This window comes from Sander lucioperca, chromosome 7, assembly GCF_008315115.2.
Source record: "Sander lucioperca isolate FBNREF2018 chromosome 7, SLUC_FBN_1.2, whole genome shotgun sequence".
In the NCBI taxonomy this organism is placed as follows: Eukaryota; Metazoa; Chordata; class Actinopteri; order Perciformes; family Percidae; genus Sander; species Sander lucioperca.
The window spans coordinates 32757402-32774507 of record NC_050179.1 but is presented as its reverse complement, the minus strand read 5'-3'; the positions used below and the strand labels follow the sequence as shown (position 1 = coordinate 32774507).

At 41.6% G+C, this 17106-nt stretch overlaps 1 protein-coding gene across 2 annotated transcripts in view; it reads right to left on the bottom strand.

Annotated features, from left to right (window-relative positions):
• Positions 1-7811: 7811 nt before the first annotated feature.
• The window catches only part of LOC116036262 (GRAM domain-containing protein 4-like), a 22504-nt gene continuing 13209 nt past the window's right edge, over positions 7812-17106 (bottom strand). Inside the window, exons 14-20 of one of the 2 annotated variants that reach the window (XM_036003132.1) lie at positions 16528-16682; positions 16359-16376; positions 13205-13352; positions 11197-11290; positions 9181-9271; positions 8878-8946; positions 7812-8676 (exon numbers count right to left, since the gene is read on the bottom strand). In XM_036003132.1, the coding sequence (XP_035859025.1) occupies positions 8569-8676; positions 8878-8946; positions 9181-9271; positions 11197-11290; positions 13205-13352; positions 16359-16376; positions 16528-16682 (683 nt within the window). In that variant the 3' untranslated portion in view covers positions 7812-8568. The remainder of the gene's footprint in view (positions 8677-8877; positions 8947-9180; positions 9272-11196; positions 11291-13204; positions 13353-16358; positions 16377-16527; positions 16683-17106) is intronic. The other variant, XM_036003133.1, reaches the window with a different exon arrangement.

Genomic DNA, 17106 nt, shown 5'->3' with positions numbered 1-17106 from the left:
CTCAAGTTCTGGATATCTAAGAACACCCCTACACTGGATGATTGGTATAGGTAAGTATTGGAAATACTCCCGTTGGTAAAACTGACTCATACCCTGCATGACAATTTTGATGGATTCATCAGGATATGGCAACCAGTTCTGGCCGCGGTGGACCCATCTGTACTTAACTTTGTCTCACCCAACTAACAACATAGGATCTGACTACAGCCTGTTCTAGCAATTTGAATATAACTAGGCCTGCACGGTGGTGTGTCTTGTCATTTTTTAGGTTATTTTATCATTATTTTAGGGGTATGTCTCACTTTGTTCTTTTTGTTTTTTTAGTGTGATCCCTGCTGTGTTTTTTCTCTTTCTGTTGTTAATATGTTCAGTTCATGGAAAAAGTGGTTCTATACATAGCTGGAAATGGAAATGTGTGTATTGAATACCAGAACCCCAATAAAAAGAAATGTTTGTCATCGAATTAACTAAAGGAATTAACGCTCATGTTGAACTTGGGACATAAAACGGATGTAAATAAAAGTCTGTTAATGAAGAACATATTGTTTATTATTATTAATAATAATAATAATAATAAACCCTTACACTGAGGAATAAGACGCTTTATAATTTGTGTCTTCCGACTTTTATGATCATTTTAAAAAGGGGACATATCAGGGCAAGGGGATCTGTCGCTAATGAGCTAACGGCACTGTAGCTGCCTTGCTCAGATCAAGATTTAAGATTTCCTTTATTTTCATTTCTTCCCTTTTTTACATAGCCTACATAAAAAAAACAAATGCTGTTCCCCAAAGCGCAAGTTGTAAGCAATAACAACATAAAGCATTAAAACAGTAACAGTAGATAGGTCTGGCTCGCAGGCAAACTAGCTTCCATTGCTAACATGCTTAAAGTACCCATATTATGAACACACTTTTTCTGGGATTTGGGGTGTTATGTTGTGTCTCTGGTGCTTCCACACACATACGCACTTTGAAAAAAATCCATCCATGGTGTTTAGAGTGAGATACATTTTCTGAATGTGTCCTGCCTTCACTCTCTGGGTGAGCTGTTCAAAATCGACACGGCTTGTGACGTCACGAGCCGAAACGAGCAGGCTAACCGCAACCATTAGCTGGTAGCATTAGCGTTAGCATGCTAATGCTAGCATGCTAATGCTAGCATGCTACCTCGTTCTCAATAGCAAAGCACTGCTACAACACCACACAAGTTCACCATAATCTACAAAAGAACTACTTCCATGTGCGCCCTCATTTAGAAGTCTCCCAGCTAATCCTGCCTTGTAACTGACCGAAGTTGTAGAAACAGCCTTTCTTTTACTGTCTATGGAGCGAGCTAGCTGACATGATCTACATCTGAGCTTCTGGGCATGTGCAAGTGCAATCAAAGATAGTACAGAAGAAGAAGAAAAGAGGTCTCACTCTATAGCTAAAACAGAGACCAGCTGAAAAGAGGAGCTGCAGCATAGAGTTTAGATCAGGGGTCACCAACACGGTGCCCGCGGGCACCAGGTAGCCACCAAGGACCACATGAGTAGCCCTCAGGCCTGTTCTAAAAGTGAAAATTGAATATTGATATTATCTGTTTCCCACCTTGTTAAGCCATTGTTGATAATTATTGTGACAAATCATTAACATAATCAGTGTCTTCACATAGATGAGTATCAGTAATCATTAATAATCATATATAACTAAAGGCAAACTGAGCAAATTTGTTATTTCAGAAGAGTGTATCAAACTGGTAGCCCTTCGTATGACTCAGTACCCATGAAGTAGCTCTCAGTTTCAAAAAGGTTGGTGACCCCTGGTTTAGATTCTCTGCCCGAGCCCGAGCCCGACCCGAGCCCGACCGGACCTCAGGTCGGGCTCGGGCCGTTATTTTCCGCCACATCCTCGGGCCGGGCCGGACCCTTGATCAAGCAATTTTTTTTTTTTTTTTATCCATTACCTTATTATCCTATTTGGGGGGGGAGAAAGCTATGCCATATTCAGAAATATTATATATATATATATATATATATATATATATATATATATATATATATAGGCTATATAAAAGTAACAAATGTGTAGAAAAGTTAGGCTGCAGTTACAAAATGCAGCATGTGTCATGCGCGGAGTCTCCTCCTCTCGCACGCATCACACCGGGAGCTTGAAGATGTAAAGAAAAAAAGAAAAACAGGAGAATTAACTTTGAGCAAGTGTGGAGGAAAGTCAGAGGTATGGAAGCAGTTTAAACAAGTCGTGGGCAGTGACAACAATATGTTGTTCATCATTTTCTTTTTTTTTACGTTTCTTCATTCAGATCCACTTGCGATCCGTTCCATTCTAAACAAACAGCGCAGTTTACAGGCTTCGTCCTTGTTGTATTATTCTAAACAGCTTTCTGTAGTTCAAACAAATCTGAATTGTAGTTGAGAACGTCAGTTATAACGACCCACGTATTAAAAAATTGTCGGGTTTAAATCGGGCTCGGGCTCATAATTACAGTTAATGTGTCGGGCCGGGCTGGTCTCGGACACAACGTGCTCGGGCAGGTTCGGGCTTGATTTTTTCGATCTAAGCTCTACTGCAGCAGTGAGAGAGAGCACTGCAGTACAACAAAAATATGGTGTTTTTTGAAAATTAAACCATGTAAACCTATTCTGGTACAACCTTAAAATACAATTATGAACCTGAAAATGAGCATAATATGGCTGCTTTAAAGGTCCCATATTGTGCTAATTTTCAGGTTCAAACTTGTATTTTGGGTTTTTGGAACATAATTAATTGCTTTAATGTTTTCATACTGTCTGTCTAAAAAGAACCTGTATTCACCCTCTCCGTTTTAGCACCTGTCTCTTTAAGCCCCCCTCCCTAAAAGCCTAGTCTGCTCTGATTAGCTTATGAGAAAAATATGGTGCATGAATATTAATTCACTGTTTTTACTGAATATGTTATTTAATCCTCAAATAGAGAAGCGTTATTATGGAACCCACGCAACTTCTAAGCAAGACCTGCCCTTCAATAGCATCCACACACACACTCTGCTATTGGCCAGGTGTCCATGCTTACGCAAGGTAACGTAACCCGATTTGTTGAGGTCCTATCCCCTGACCAATCGGCTACCCTAACCTTAACCACTCGAGGTCAATGCCTAACCCCAACCAATCGAGCTTCTTCGTAGGACGGGACTTGCCTAGAACTTATGTCGGATCCATAATAACGCAACTGTCGGTACACGATCCGTTCTGCCTGCACGATCCGTTCTGCACATGCGCAAGATAATACTGTTTTACCGAGGATACGACCTGCACGATCTGTTCCACGCTAGCCTATGGCTAGCCTCCACCGGGAAGCTAACGTTAGTTTAGCTAACAGCTAATTCGGCTAACCGCTAGTGACAGCTAGATTCAGACTAAAATAACGTTAACTCAAACGTAATGGGAAAAGCAGGCTACAGCTAAATTAAGACTTCACAGTAATAACAATAAAGACAAGTATTGAGTAATTGTATTTTAAATGAGCACAAGTAAAGTAGAACTGACGTAACAGCTGTTATATATGTTACGTGTTTGTTATATATGTCAACGTTTATTTTCAAGTTTTATTTTGAGGGTCTTTTAAAGTTATTACATGCTGTCTCAGCTAGCAGTTAGCCGAATTAGCTGTTAGCTAAACTAACGTTAGCTTGCCTGTGGAGGCTAATGGCAGACCGCTACAATCAGCTAGCGGGTAGCCGAATGAGCCGTTAGCTAAACTAACGTTAGCTTGCCTGTGGAGGCTAATGGCAGACCGCTACAATCAGCTAACGGGTAGCCGAATGAGCCGTTAGCTAAACTAACGTTAGCTTGCCTGTGGAGACTAACGGCAGACCGCTACAATCAGCTAGCGGTTAGCCGAATTAGCTGTTAGCTAAACTAACGTTAGCTTGGCTGTCGACCGGAAGCGTGGAACAGATCGTGCATTGTCGTAAATCCTCGTACAACTGCGCATGCGCGAACATTTTGCGCATGTGCAGAACGGATCGTGCAGGCAGAACGGATTGTGTACCGACAGCAACCATACAGTCTATGAACGCAACAGAGAAGACAAACTTTCCTTCTGAAACCACAGAGCAAGAATCCAACCTGCGGATGATTCTCTACTGACACCAACAGACGGAAGCCGGTAGTGCACAGAAACAACAACATGAGATTGTCAGTGTTTGACATTTGATTTTATTTAGATAAAAACATCACATTTTTAACAACAGAAATCATATCATTTTAAAAAAGTACACCTATTTGTACAATGCCACCATTTTATAAAACCGTTATTATTATTTTTAAAGACACAAACAAGCAGACAGAGAAAAGTTCACAACGTTTACGAGACGAAAGTGAAACCTGAGAAACCACAAAACAAACCGAGGAAGATTAGGAGCTAAAGCAAGAGAGTCAGGAAGCGCGTACAACAAAAAGTCTCAATTAGGCAACATGGCGTTAACAACTGGCATCGATATTAAAATCAAAAATTAAAACCGTTAAAAAATTTTTTTTTTAATAAACTGCATTAAAAACTACAAAAGATTTGGCAACGAAAGAGCTTTGTGAGGCTCGATCACACCAGTGAGAAAGATTTATCAAAACTGTGTATTTGAACAAACATTCATATAATGTTACTGACAAACAGCTTTCATTTATGCTGCATATTTCATGTTTAGAAACTATTATTATTTTTAACCCACGTTTTCATTGAAATGGAGGGAATTTGATGTGAAATTAAAAGGGGTAAATGCTGGTGGGACAGCCTTCAGACTGATTGAGTTAATACATGATTAATACAAAGTTACAGACCGGTGGTGATCGGCAGGAACATACACATTATTATAAAATGTACATAGCTGCACTTTAGCTGACTATCAAACGCTGCAAAGAAAGTTGTTTTCTCATTAAACTTAAAAAGCCTGACAGGTGTTATGCAGGGGGGAAAAAAGCATACATGTTTATGAATGCTAGGATCAGAGGAAAATTTAAGAATATCAACGTATCTCGGTTCAAATCAAAAACTAAAGCGGCTCATTAAGATCCCATTTATAGCAATTTGAGAGCAACAATTATTAATTTGTGTGAACACATATAGTTGTTTTATTCTATGACACCTATGGCTCTGTACAAAGTAAAAATAGAAGCTGAACTGAGAAGAAAAAACGTCCTGGTGTCGTTTTAAGTTGTTTAGCTTTAGCCGATTAGCTAGGGTCAAAAAAAAGAAGCTAAACCAAAAAAGAAAAAGTCAATATTTAGCCATTTCTTAGCCTCTTAGCTTATTGGCTTTGAAAGAAAGCTAACCCTAAAAGGCAACTGAACTGTGATTAAAAAGAAAAGAAATTTAGGTCATTGTGTTTTCAATTGTTTAGTGTTAGCCCATTAGCTAGGGTTAGATAAAAACATAAAAAGGAGCTAAACAAGAAAAAGTCAATATATTAGCCATTTTTTTTGCCTCTTGGCTTATTGGATTAAAAAAAAAAAAAAAAAACTAAACATAAAAGATAGCTGAACTGTGATTAATAAAAAAAAAAAAATCAAGTGATTGTGCTGTAAATTGCTTTAGCCGATTAGCTTCAAGCTAAGAGAAAAGCTAATATTTGGGACAAAAAGTCAACATTTCACGTCAGTGTGGCTTCCGTTTTCTTAGCTTTAGCTCAGCGATTGAGACAGAAAGTATGACTAGACAAACTGGAGTATTACAGGTTGTATCTGTGTTGTTAGCTTTAGTTTTAAAGGTGCAGTAGGTAAGACTTATAAAACTAACTTTCTGTCATATTTGCTGAAACTGACCCTATGTTGGAGTAGAACTACATGAAGCAGGTAATTTAAAAAAATTGAAAAAGCCTGTAGTGCGATTTGCAAAAATCCACCGCTCCCTGTTCAGATGCACCAATCAGGGCCAGGGGGGGTGTCTAACTGCGTGTCAATCACTGCTCATGCACACGCATTCATTCTCCCTTGTGGGGGGAGGGGCTTAAGAGACTGAGAAGTTGTCAATGTTCAAATTTTTTGGCTAAGTCCTGGATCTTCACAATCCTACCTACAGCACCTTTAAGCTAAGACAAAAAAGTTAAGCTGAAGTTAACTTTGTGGTTTACATTAAATGTTTTACAACATTCATATATAATACAAACAGCCTCTTACCACCACATAAAAAAAAAAATCAGCAACATACTATAATATTAACTGACTGTAAGGCGTAGCTGCTAGGTAGAATACAGAGTTATATAATGCAATTCCCTGAAGACACTAATGTAAATTAATGAGGTTGAAACAAGTTTATCTGCTAATACTGTAAGAAAAGAAAAAAATCGTTATTTTTTTCAAAAACTTTTCTTTTTTCTTCAGAAGTAGGTGGAATGCGTTCAGAAAACCTTTTCAGCACTAACACGTGTGTAGTAAACTTCCCGGTGTAATATTTATCAGTGTAACGTTGCAGTTAGGATGTAAGGAAGGTAAGTAAAGTCTTAAATGTCATTATAGACTTAATATTTGGGGGTTTTGAACTGGTTTTAGAACCCAACTAAATAATTTGATAGTTGCAGCCAGTCTTGCCAACTCTTTTCCAATGAAAGTAGCTAGCACTAGCTCCAAAAGTCGCTGGATGACGTCATCTGCGCATTTGCATAAAGTTTAGTTGCTGTGTCGGCTGCACGCCGCAAGAGGAAAGGGACAGACCCCGAGTTGTTGGCAGAAGAGCCGTGGACTACTCTGAACAGCATGCATGGAAGTCAATTAAAATATATCTCGCTTTTTTCCTGATGGTCTGAAGTCGCTAAATTTGTTCGCTAGTCGCTTTTTAGAAGTGAAGTCCATAAGAGGGTCTGAAAAGTCAATAAGCGGTGTGTCTGTGTGTGTTTGTGTGTGTGTGTGCTGCGGGCAGCGGTGTGTCTGTGTGTGTATGTGTGTGTCTGTGTGCGCCGCTGCCCGGCCGCACGTTTGGAAGTCTATCGGTAACGTTAACAGACAGTGTGTGAGTCTAATGATGGAAAGCCGAAAAGGGAAAGGTGGCGCTGAGAATATCAGACTCAAAAGGAAAAAAGGGATGGTGTTGTTGGGCTGTGTGTTGTTCATTCCCCCCCCCCCCATGTGTCTGTGCTCTGCAGCTTTGCTCGTTGAACCAACCAATCAGCGCGCAGCTCATCTAAATATTCATGAGCATACCATATAAAGGGAGAAAACCTTTCGTTTCATTCAAGGAATATTTCACAGGGTTGCATTAGGGAGCATAGAACAGCACCCGGGCTATTTTCAGCCCAACCAATGTTACATACCCTATTAGGAGACCTTAAGGAACAGTGTGAAATACCCTTTATAATCATTCTATCACCCCTTTAACAAGGAAGACGCCCTGTCATTGTTTGATGCAAGTGTTGTTATGTTTGTTTAAATATGTTTGTCTCTTTATTAACTTATAAAGTATTAACAAATTCCAAGGCTGTTTTGTCCGACCAACTGTCCTACACTTTAACATATATTTAGTTTACAATGATATATGAAACAGAGGAAAGCAGCAAATCCTCACATTGGAGAACAGAGAATGATTTGAGTTTTCGATTGACCGGTGACTTAAATGATTGATCAATTATCAAAATGTCTATTGAGAGTAGTTATTTCAGCACTGACTCATTGTGTAGTAAACGTTCCGGTGCAATATATGTCCGTGTAATACCTCCATCCATGGAAGTAAACTGAGTTTACACCTGACAGGTGCGTTGGTTCAGCTGACCGGCCTGAACAAAGTGCGGTGATAACGTTCAAATGTACAAATGCTTCTTTTAGATCATCAACCACTGATTTGTTTTTATCAGTGTTCCTGCAGATGTGTCACATTAAAAGCCTTTCAAGTAAGAAAGGAATTGTGCCCTTGGAGGGCTTTTAATGTGAAGCATCTGTGCAGGAAGTGTTGAGCTTCAATGACTGCAGGGATAGAGTAAATAAAAACAACGGCAAAGAAGAAACAACTGGAAATAATCAGTGTTTGAGAATAGTATTAGTATTATACAGAGAAAGTATTTTTAGCAGAGTGGCGAGTGTGACATGACTGTTGTACAGAAATCAAGTGATTATTATTATCATCATTATGTTTCAGGTAACGCCACCTTCCGACCATTATTTGAGATTTAAATCCCAGCCATTCATTTGAGAATTTATGGTAAATTAACACTCAAAAAGACGTAAAGTGGTCTGCCTTGGGGGGAGCTTTCTGCGAAACGGTTTAAGAACAGTGATTGGAATGGTTATCGCTTGATTCGGACATAAAATCAGTGATTTGTTAGAATCGGATGATGTAAAAGAGCTCAACGGTGACCGCCTTTGACTTTTCGAATGGCTCTTTTTTCCGGAAGTGATTTTCCCCATTCAGGCTTACTGTTGAGCTCTATATTAATCAACCAGTGATGTCACGGGATCATTGAGTTTGTTGGCTGAAGAGCTGACCCTGATCATGCGAGAGCAGCTCAATCGGACGTCAGCAGCTGTTTCAAGACGTCACTGGCGAATACAGTGAAACAGGTCCAGTGTTTGTGTGTGCGAGGGCAGCCCGTCGCGTGACGGCGTTACTATGTCTCCGGTTCGGTGGCTGTAGCCATGGTAACGATCTTCATGTACTGAGTGAAGATGGCGTCGAAGGCCTCGTCTCTGTGGATCATCGCGCCGAACACCATCGGCTGCAACAGAGCAGAAGGTAACTAAGTCCATTAACAAGTTATTTTTACACCGTGGCGTTGCTACTTCCAGTTAAGTAAAGCATCTGAATACTCTGCTGACAGTCTCCACCCGGGTCTCACTGTTGTGAGCGTGCCTCGGTATTATTTAACTAATTCTAACTTTGACATTATGTCAGATCAAAGCGCCCTCTGATCTCTTACCTTTTGGGTGGATGGTGTCGCTATGGAGATGCCCATCCCAGATCCAGGCAGCACAGACAAAACTTTGTACTGCGAGGGACAGAGCAGACACATTCAAAATAAACTTTATTGTCATGAATCGGAATCAGTTACTGTTGCAAAAGAAAGTTTATGACACACAAAAAAAAAAAAAAAACGCGAAAAAGGACAAACTCTAATTAACCTAAGGATGAATAAATGATTGATAACAGCAGCAACAACAGGAACAAGTCACAAGGAAGAAACAGGGGAGGACGTTGGAACAGATCCAGAGACTCGACGTACCTTCTGGATGTCAGTGATGTCGAGCAGTTTGATGACTTTGTTCCTCTTGGAGGATCCAGATCTGGAGCTGGAGCTCTCGAAACACAGATGACTGAGGAGAGAGGACCAAACTCAGAGCTCCAGCTTTAAAGGTGCAGTAGGTACGTCTTATGAAACTAACTTTCTGTCATATTTGCTGAAACTGACCCTATGTTCCAGTAGAACTACATGAAGCAGGTAATTAAAAAAAACACCTACAGCCTGTAGTGCGATTTGCAAAAACCCACCGCTCCCTGTTCAGATGCACCAATCAGGGCCAGGGGGGGGGGTGTCTAACTGCGTATCAATCACTGCTCATGCACACGCATTCGTTCTCCCTTGTGGGGGCAGGGGCTTAGGAGACCGTTTTGGGCTTTAACAGAAAGGAGGGGAGGGACTGAGAAGTTGTCGATGTTCACATTTTTTGGCTAAGTCCTGGATCTTCACAATCCTACCTACAGCACCTTTAATAGTTTTACATTGTACACCAAGTTGATAAATAATTTACTGTATTACGGTATTTCTAAACGTGTTGGTCTGCGCGTATTTTAACTCACGTATTAAATTTAAAGTTAAAATACTTGAACGAGAGAGAGAGAAACTTGTGTGACGCTGGGTCACTGAAGCTTATAAATTTAGATCCTCCTGACGTCCTGCCTTTGTTGAATCAGAAATGGAGGAACAAATTATTGTAGCCGTCTGCGGGCAACCAGAGCTCTTTAGTACCTCATTATTTGGACTGTGACTGGACAAAAAAAAAAAAAAGATGATTTCTTGGAGGAAAATGCAGTACTGCTGCTGGGGCCTACAGCACTTCACCTGGTGGGAGTAACGCGATTAAACACAAATGATCCCAATATGATCCTGCCATTAAAGCAACGCAAAGCAAATATTCGCGGTGGTGTGAATGCGCCACAATAAAAGTTGTTCTTTGTACTACTAAGTGCCGTGGGAGTTGTGACCTCTTTAGACTTTTTGCACTTCTACCTGAACCTAATACAGCACCAGTCTCTTATTTCCCTCCGGTCTCTATCTCCTTTGTTCCCCTCGTCTCCGTACATTTATAAAAGGTAGATTAATACAAAACAAAACAACCTTTTGAAGGTTTGTTCTCAGTACGGTGCGGATTTCAATATCAAATATAATGCAAATAAGAGCAATATTATGATTGTTAGAAGTAAAGGAAGGCAGGAAATTAGTATTTCCTGATTTTCTTTTTATCTGGTACTGCCCTTATAGCGTATGATGAGATTAAATATCTTGGCCATCATATTGTTAATGATTTATCAGATGATAAGGACATCAACAGACAGTGTCGCAAGGTGTGTGCTCAGGCTAATGTGCTTGCACGTACATTTGGCATGTGTCCTGCTAATGTTAAGGTAGCTTTATTCAAAGCATTCTGTCCACCACTTTATACTGCCCACTTGTGGCGGACTTACAGAAAAAAGAACATGCAGAGACGGACTGTAGCGTATAATGATGGCACGAGACTGCTTCTAAAACAACCAAGATGGTGTAGTGCTAGTCAAATGTTTGTTAGTGTTGGCGTGCCTGCCTGTTCTGCCTTAATCGATACATGTGGAGAATGTCGGTCTCAGAAAACCGAATTCTACAAGCTTTAGCCCACCTTGATTTTAGCTCTGTCAGGTATGCATCTAGACTGTGGAGACACTGGCGCTCCTGTTTGTATATTACAGGTGAAGGTTGTTGACCTTCTATTAATTTATATAAATTGTACTGTATATTTATTGCTATATGTTTGTAAATATTGTCATTTGTACTATGGACTATGGACCTTCCATTTGTGTCCTGGATAAAGTTATTATTATTATTATTATTATTATTATTATTATTATAATAAAGCGTCACAATAAACACGTTTCGCTCAAGTTGACACATGCAGACGTGTCTTCGCTTCAGTTCACGACGCGTGGGCGAATTCACATCCACAACCACGGCCACTCTCGTCCAGCTGACAGGAAGTGAAGGACTTACTTCTCGGTGACGTAGAGGACTCCGTTGCGGATGTAGTCTGTCGGTGTCTTCCGGTCTCTGTTGATGAGGCAGCAGCGCCAGCCGTTCTCACACACTGAGACAACAACACAAACAATCAGACAACAGGTTACACCACCTGCTGCAGGCGAGGTCAGGTACGCTTTGTTTTAGCAGCCACGTCACACATGGTGGGTATTTGCCAGATTCCAGTGGTTTTAGACTCCGATGCCAGATGTACGTACATTTGCGAAAGTAGCGTTATCAGCGCCATGGCCAACCCGCAGAAAGCGCACGCTGTGATACTTCAGCTTACGTCGTATTTACCAAACCTGCAGTTCATCGGGTAATCGGCGCCTTTCTATCGCCCACTATACCGTAACTTGCGCTCCACCTGTACGGTCCAAGCAGCGCATGCGGCTTTTCAAGACCCCAAATGTGCGATCAATCACCCCCCTCGTCTGAATGTGTGCCCGGTTGTAATTTTGCTGAGCTGCTGTTGTTGGGTTGTGTAATCGGGTCATTAGCCATGGTTGTTATTTCGGCATTAGTGGTGGGGAAATGTATGTATTGACTAGTGCGCTGTAGTAAAATGTTAAGTACCGGTGCTATGATACGGCTGAGTGCAGACTGCCATATTCCCACTGCTGATGCTATGACTGAAATGATCCTGATGCCCATTTTTGTAATGTAGCGAGGAGTTTAATAGCTGCTGGAATAGAATGTGAACGCTGAGTCGGAGATTCAATGTCCTCTTTGATTTCTTCCAGTAACTGTAATATTGCATGGCTGCTTAATCTGTAACGCTTAATGATTTCGTGTTCACTCAACTGAAAAAGTGTGATCCTTTTAGCAAAAATCTTTTCAGCTCGTCTCCTTGACCTATCTTTGTCTTGATCGGATTACTGCTGCCATTTCACCAGGAGGCATATGCGAGGAAACCTTGTGGCTGGTTTACACCTGCTTTTAAGAGGCGGACAATTTTCACCGCAAAACAGAGACGCGGTCGTGGGAGGTTTTTGTACATACCGCGGAATACATAATTAGGTGGACTTTACGCTTCCCCTCCCATCTCTTTATGGGAAACTCCCACTTTCCCCTTGACCCTCTCGTGAATGCATATGCATGACACGGAAAAGCGCAATTTGTAATTTTCAGTCCCCGCGACAGGCAGTCTGCGCTTTTACCTCAGTGTGGCCTGTTTGTACAGACCTCGCCATGCTTTTACGCGCACGTTGCGAAACAAATACGCCTGAAGTGGGCGCAAAAGCGTTAGTACATCTGGCCCTCAGAGTCAAATTTAATTTCGACATTTTTTTAAATAAATGAATACAAAAGTCAGAATTCCCCTTCAAAGTTTAATTCCTGACACTGTGAAGACTTTGAAAAAAGCATTGAGACACTCATGTTTGGAGATAAAACGTATAATTGAACATTTAACTGAATAAATACTGCAATAGGAAACTTATTTGACTAAATTATTGGCTACGGTCCTGCAAAGTGTGTACAAAGAGTATAAAATATTTTTGTCAGCCTGAAGTCGTTTAGTTTGAAATCTAAAGCCAAAATGTTGTCTGTACACCACTAGTCTACATCCATGACGTTCCACTTCGGGGATTGCTCCGGTGCCGCAAGAAATTCCGCCGGATGCATGTCTTTTTGCCGATGTCCGTTTCCTTCCGCTTTCTTTGCGTTGGAATTTTAAACTATGAGGACTATGGTTGACTGCTCCTCTGCAGGGTCAATCGAGACAGCTAGCTAGACTATCTGTCCAATCTGAGTTTTCTCTTGCACGACTATTTTGCAGCGGCTCCATGGGGAGCTTAGCGCCACCCACGACGATTGTGATTGGTTTAAAGAAATTCCAATACACCAGAGCACGTTTTTTCTCCCATCCCGGAATGCTATGTGGACTAGCCAGACCCTCCTCCGCTCCGCAGCGTGTGGATGGTCTGGCAAAGCGAGACTAGTACACCACTGACCCTCCCCCTTCCTGTCGTTCCTCTCCCACCTGTCAGAGGGCGCTCACTCTCCGGCAGGTTGAAGACTTCGTGAAAAGCTCCTCTCTTGGTGCTGTAGTACCGTCCTCCATCCTCGTCCCGGCTGACACCCAGAGGAGCTGCAGCACCGACGCTCCCTCGGGCGCTCGTCGCAGTGGGCTGGACAAGGGACGGGGGGGGGGATAGTTATAGCCTCAGAGTGAACAAACAATATCCTGATGATTTAGAGATTCTTATCCGCAGCAGAACAAAAATAATTCACAGTTTGTCCTGAAGGTGGCACTAGAGGAATTAACCAACATTAACTTTGTGACTGCTCCTAGGCCTCAAGACCTATTAAGTCCCTTTGGTTGCTGGGATCTGGGGATTGGCTGATAAGGACTAATGATGGACACCTGGATGAACTGATTGCTCACATGTCCATAAAGAGGAGTCCTGGGCAGTCACTCTCTGTCTCTCTCCCTCCTCAAGGTTGCTTGGTTTGTCTGGACTTTGGGTTGAGTTCCTTTTGCGTTCTAACATTGCTACACCTTCACACATCCACACACTACACACAGTACTGATAAACTGATAGCATGTTTAACTTTGTTTATTTAAATATATTTGATTTAATTGAGCAAACATGTGTGTTCTCCACATTTTGTCACACCTTTGAGCCAGGTCATGACATGGGGAACCTTGAGGAGGGAGAGAGACATTATGGACATGTGAGCAATCAGTTCATCCAGGTGTCAATCCTCAGTCCTTATTAGCCAATCCCCAGATCCCAGCAACCAAAGGGACTTAAAGCAACACCAAAAATTCTTTTGTACCTTAAAATAATGTTTCCAAAATTGTTTCAGTGGTTCATCAACTCGTAACAGGGTGAACGGCACTTCTGCATTCGCTTTACGGCCCTCTATCGGCTATAAGTGCACTTTGCAAGTTTGCCAGATCGGGTAGCGGATCTGTAGTTCGAATGAGACATAATGGACACAATTCCGCTTCCAACCTGTAGGGGGACCGAAGAGGAAAAGTGCTTTGGTGTAGCTTTAATAGGTCTTGAGGCCTAGGAGCCGTCCCAACTTTCATGTAGAAAATAGTACATAGATTACAATAAAATCCCCCAAATGGTGGAAAAAATCTGACACAAACATTCAGATGAAAACTTTTTAAAAGTGTTGATACAAACCTGAAAAACTGGTAGAATCTAACCTAAGTTTGTCCTAAAGGAAGGCGCTAGCTAAAGGAAAGGGGTCATTCAAATCTAAAGGGGGAAAAAAATCTTGGCGATGCATCGAAAAAAGTTGGATAATCTTTGGAGTCAAATAAGCATTTGTTTAACAAATAAAATATGGCCAAAGTGGTTTCATGACAAAAATATTATATCCGAGTATGAAGTTTAGCTTCTTTGTATTGAGGGCAACAAACGCTCTTCAGAAAAGCAGCAATTGTACCACACATCACCTGATCTACGGCTTCTGTACCTGACTGCTTCTGCCTGTGTGTTGTGTTTGATGTCTGAACACTATGTGACAACGCCAATGTGTGTTGCACTCTAAAGCATCGGTCCAGTGAAACCAGAGGCAGAAATCTGCAACTTGAGTTAGGCTAATTTATTTTAAAACCCCAAATTTCAGACCAAAATTCAAGGAAAGACACAAAACTCGGGTAAGAACAAAAAAGATTTGGGGTTAGATCCAACTCAGTTCAGGTACAAAGATAACATTTGGATACAAATCTGAGTAAAACCCAGAAAATTAGTAAGAAGTAACAAGTAATCTTAACAAGTAAGATCTGATGAGGTTTGTCCTGATCATTGCGCCAGAGGGAAGGTTATTACAATCTAAAGGCGTCATCCTCTGGAGAGCAGGAATACAACACTGACAATCTGACTAGAGGGTTTTGGGATATCTTTATCTAACAGACTATCACCGTCACTAATAATAACAGCAGCTGATTGGTTACATTTATGGTACGTGTCCACTGGCAGAGTCATTTCCACGCTTCCCATTCATTATGTAAGCAGCCGGGCAATGCATTCTGGTAGCGCCGGGGGCAACTTTTGAGAGATGGATCATCGAGTTGCCCGCTCCTCAGTTGCATAAAGTCGAGGTCCAGGCTACTTTATGCAAATCAGGGGCACGAGAACTCAACGAAAATCTTTTAAACTGACTGACTGTGTTGATCTAAAATGAAGACGGATTCAGCAACTGCATAGCATATTTTTTTTTTTCAGAAACACATTTCGGTGAACTATTTTCATAAAATAAGCAAATGTTTCCAAACGAGCCGCCGTGTTAGTTCTCTTTGAAATCCGGGAGCAGACGGCCCACGAGTGGAGCGTTCCTCCAATCAGGTGCAGCCATTGTGGTTGTAGGAGGGCGTAGCCTGTTTTCTTTGCTCGTCAGTGGTCAGTGAAGAAAACTGATTACTGCTAGTGCACGGTTCAACAATCAGTCCTTCCAGAAAAATGCTGAGTTTTTTTGTGATTGTTGTGGGCAAAAATCCTTGATTATGCGGCACGTTTTCTTAAAAAATGCGATGGAATATGTGGGATATTTATGCAATTTTATGCAATGAAATTGCGGGAACTTGCCAAAACTGTGGTTTCATCGTGGCTTCATCGCGGGGTTTGCAGCTTTTCGATTATGTTCACGTCGCGTAATTACTTCACTTCATAACGTTCCCATGGCAACAGGCGAAAATGGCTGCTCTTGTGTGAAGTAAACGCAAAATTTTTCAACTTTCTGCTAAGATATATGTGACTTTTTTGCAGCGGAAATGCGGGGATTATGAAATCATGCAAGCCCTGCATATTTTGCGCGGAAATCGGCAATTTATGTGACGAAAGTGCGGCGTGTTTGAAAAAATGCGGACCCCGCATAAATATGCAGACTTTTTTCAGACACGTTTTTCTGGAGGGACTGAACAATAATGGTTGCCCGATTGACTCAGGCAAGGAAATATAACAACCCACTTGACTGTTCAGGCATCATCGACATTTGACAAACAAAGAATTTGTATAGGGGCCAGTAAAAAGGGGCGATCCCTCCCGTCGAAAAAACACCACAGTGTACACGTACCATACAATCATTGATGTCAGTAATGATTCTACATCTCTAAACACAACTGATCTCTACACTGCGACTGTAAATACACACAACATACACATTAAGATCCTACCTGTTCACACTCAGACAGCTGAGAGAGAAAAACAACAGAGAACTGAAACCAACACAGACCAGAGACCACCTACTGGGACCAGTAAGAACCAGGACGTATGTGAGCCAGTGGCTGACTTCAGACCCGCGCCTCGGTCTGTGAGCGGCATTTTTTTAGAGTTCAAACTGACCCGTCTGCTCAGCGTGGTGTTGCTGCGCTCCTTCAGCTGCAGGTCGGTGGGTAAATTGGTCCAGATGATGTAGGGCGTGTCGTAGCGCTGCCGCAGCTTGGGACAACTCTTAAAGATGAAGTCAATGATGAAGAACTTTATACCTGCGTACACACCTGAGGAGGAGGATGAGGAGGAGGACACTAATCAGAGACACTCAGCAGAACTGAATCTCACTCCTATAACTAGTGAAATGTAAACTGGACCCTTCAGGGTGACTAAAACGTGAACATTGGACTCATCAGGTGGACACAAACACTACTCTAATGAGATGTTTCCGTGTGTCTGCTGGATGTAGTTACTGCTAACATTTTAACAACTACTATACAAGCTGGTAATATTCCATAGCGGTGTGTGTGTCAGCTCGTTTTTGAGTCTTTCTGTCCCCCAAAAATGGCTAGAAATCACTTAACTAAGCTGCAAGGTGAGTGCTCTTCTCAGAGTCATAACTCAGTCAAATCTGAACACAACAGACATGATACACATATTCTTAGATTCAGCGTGACTGACACTTCCCCAGGATACAAATACCTCCTCTAT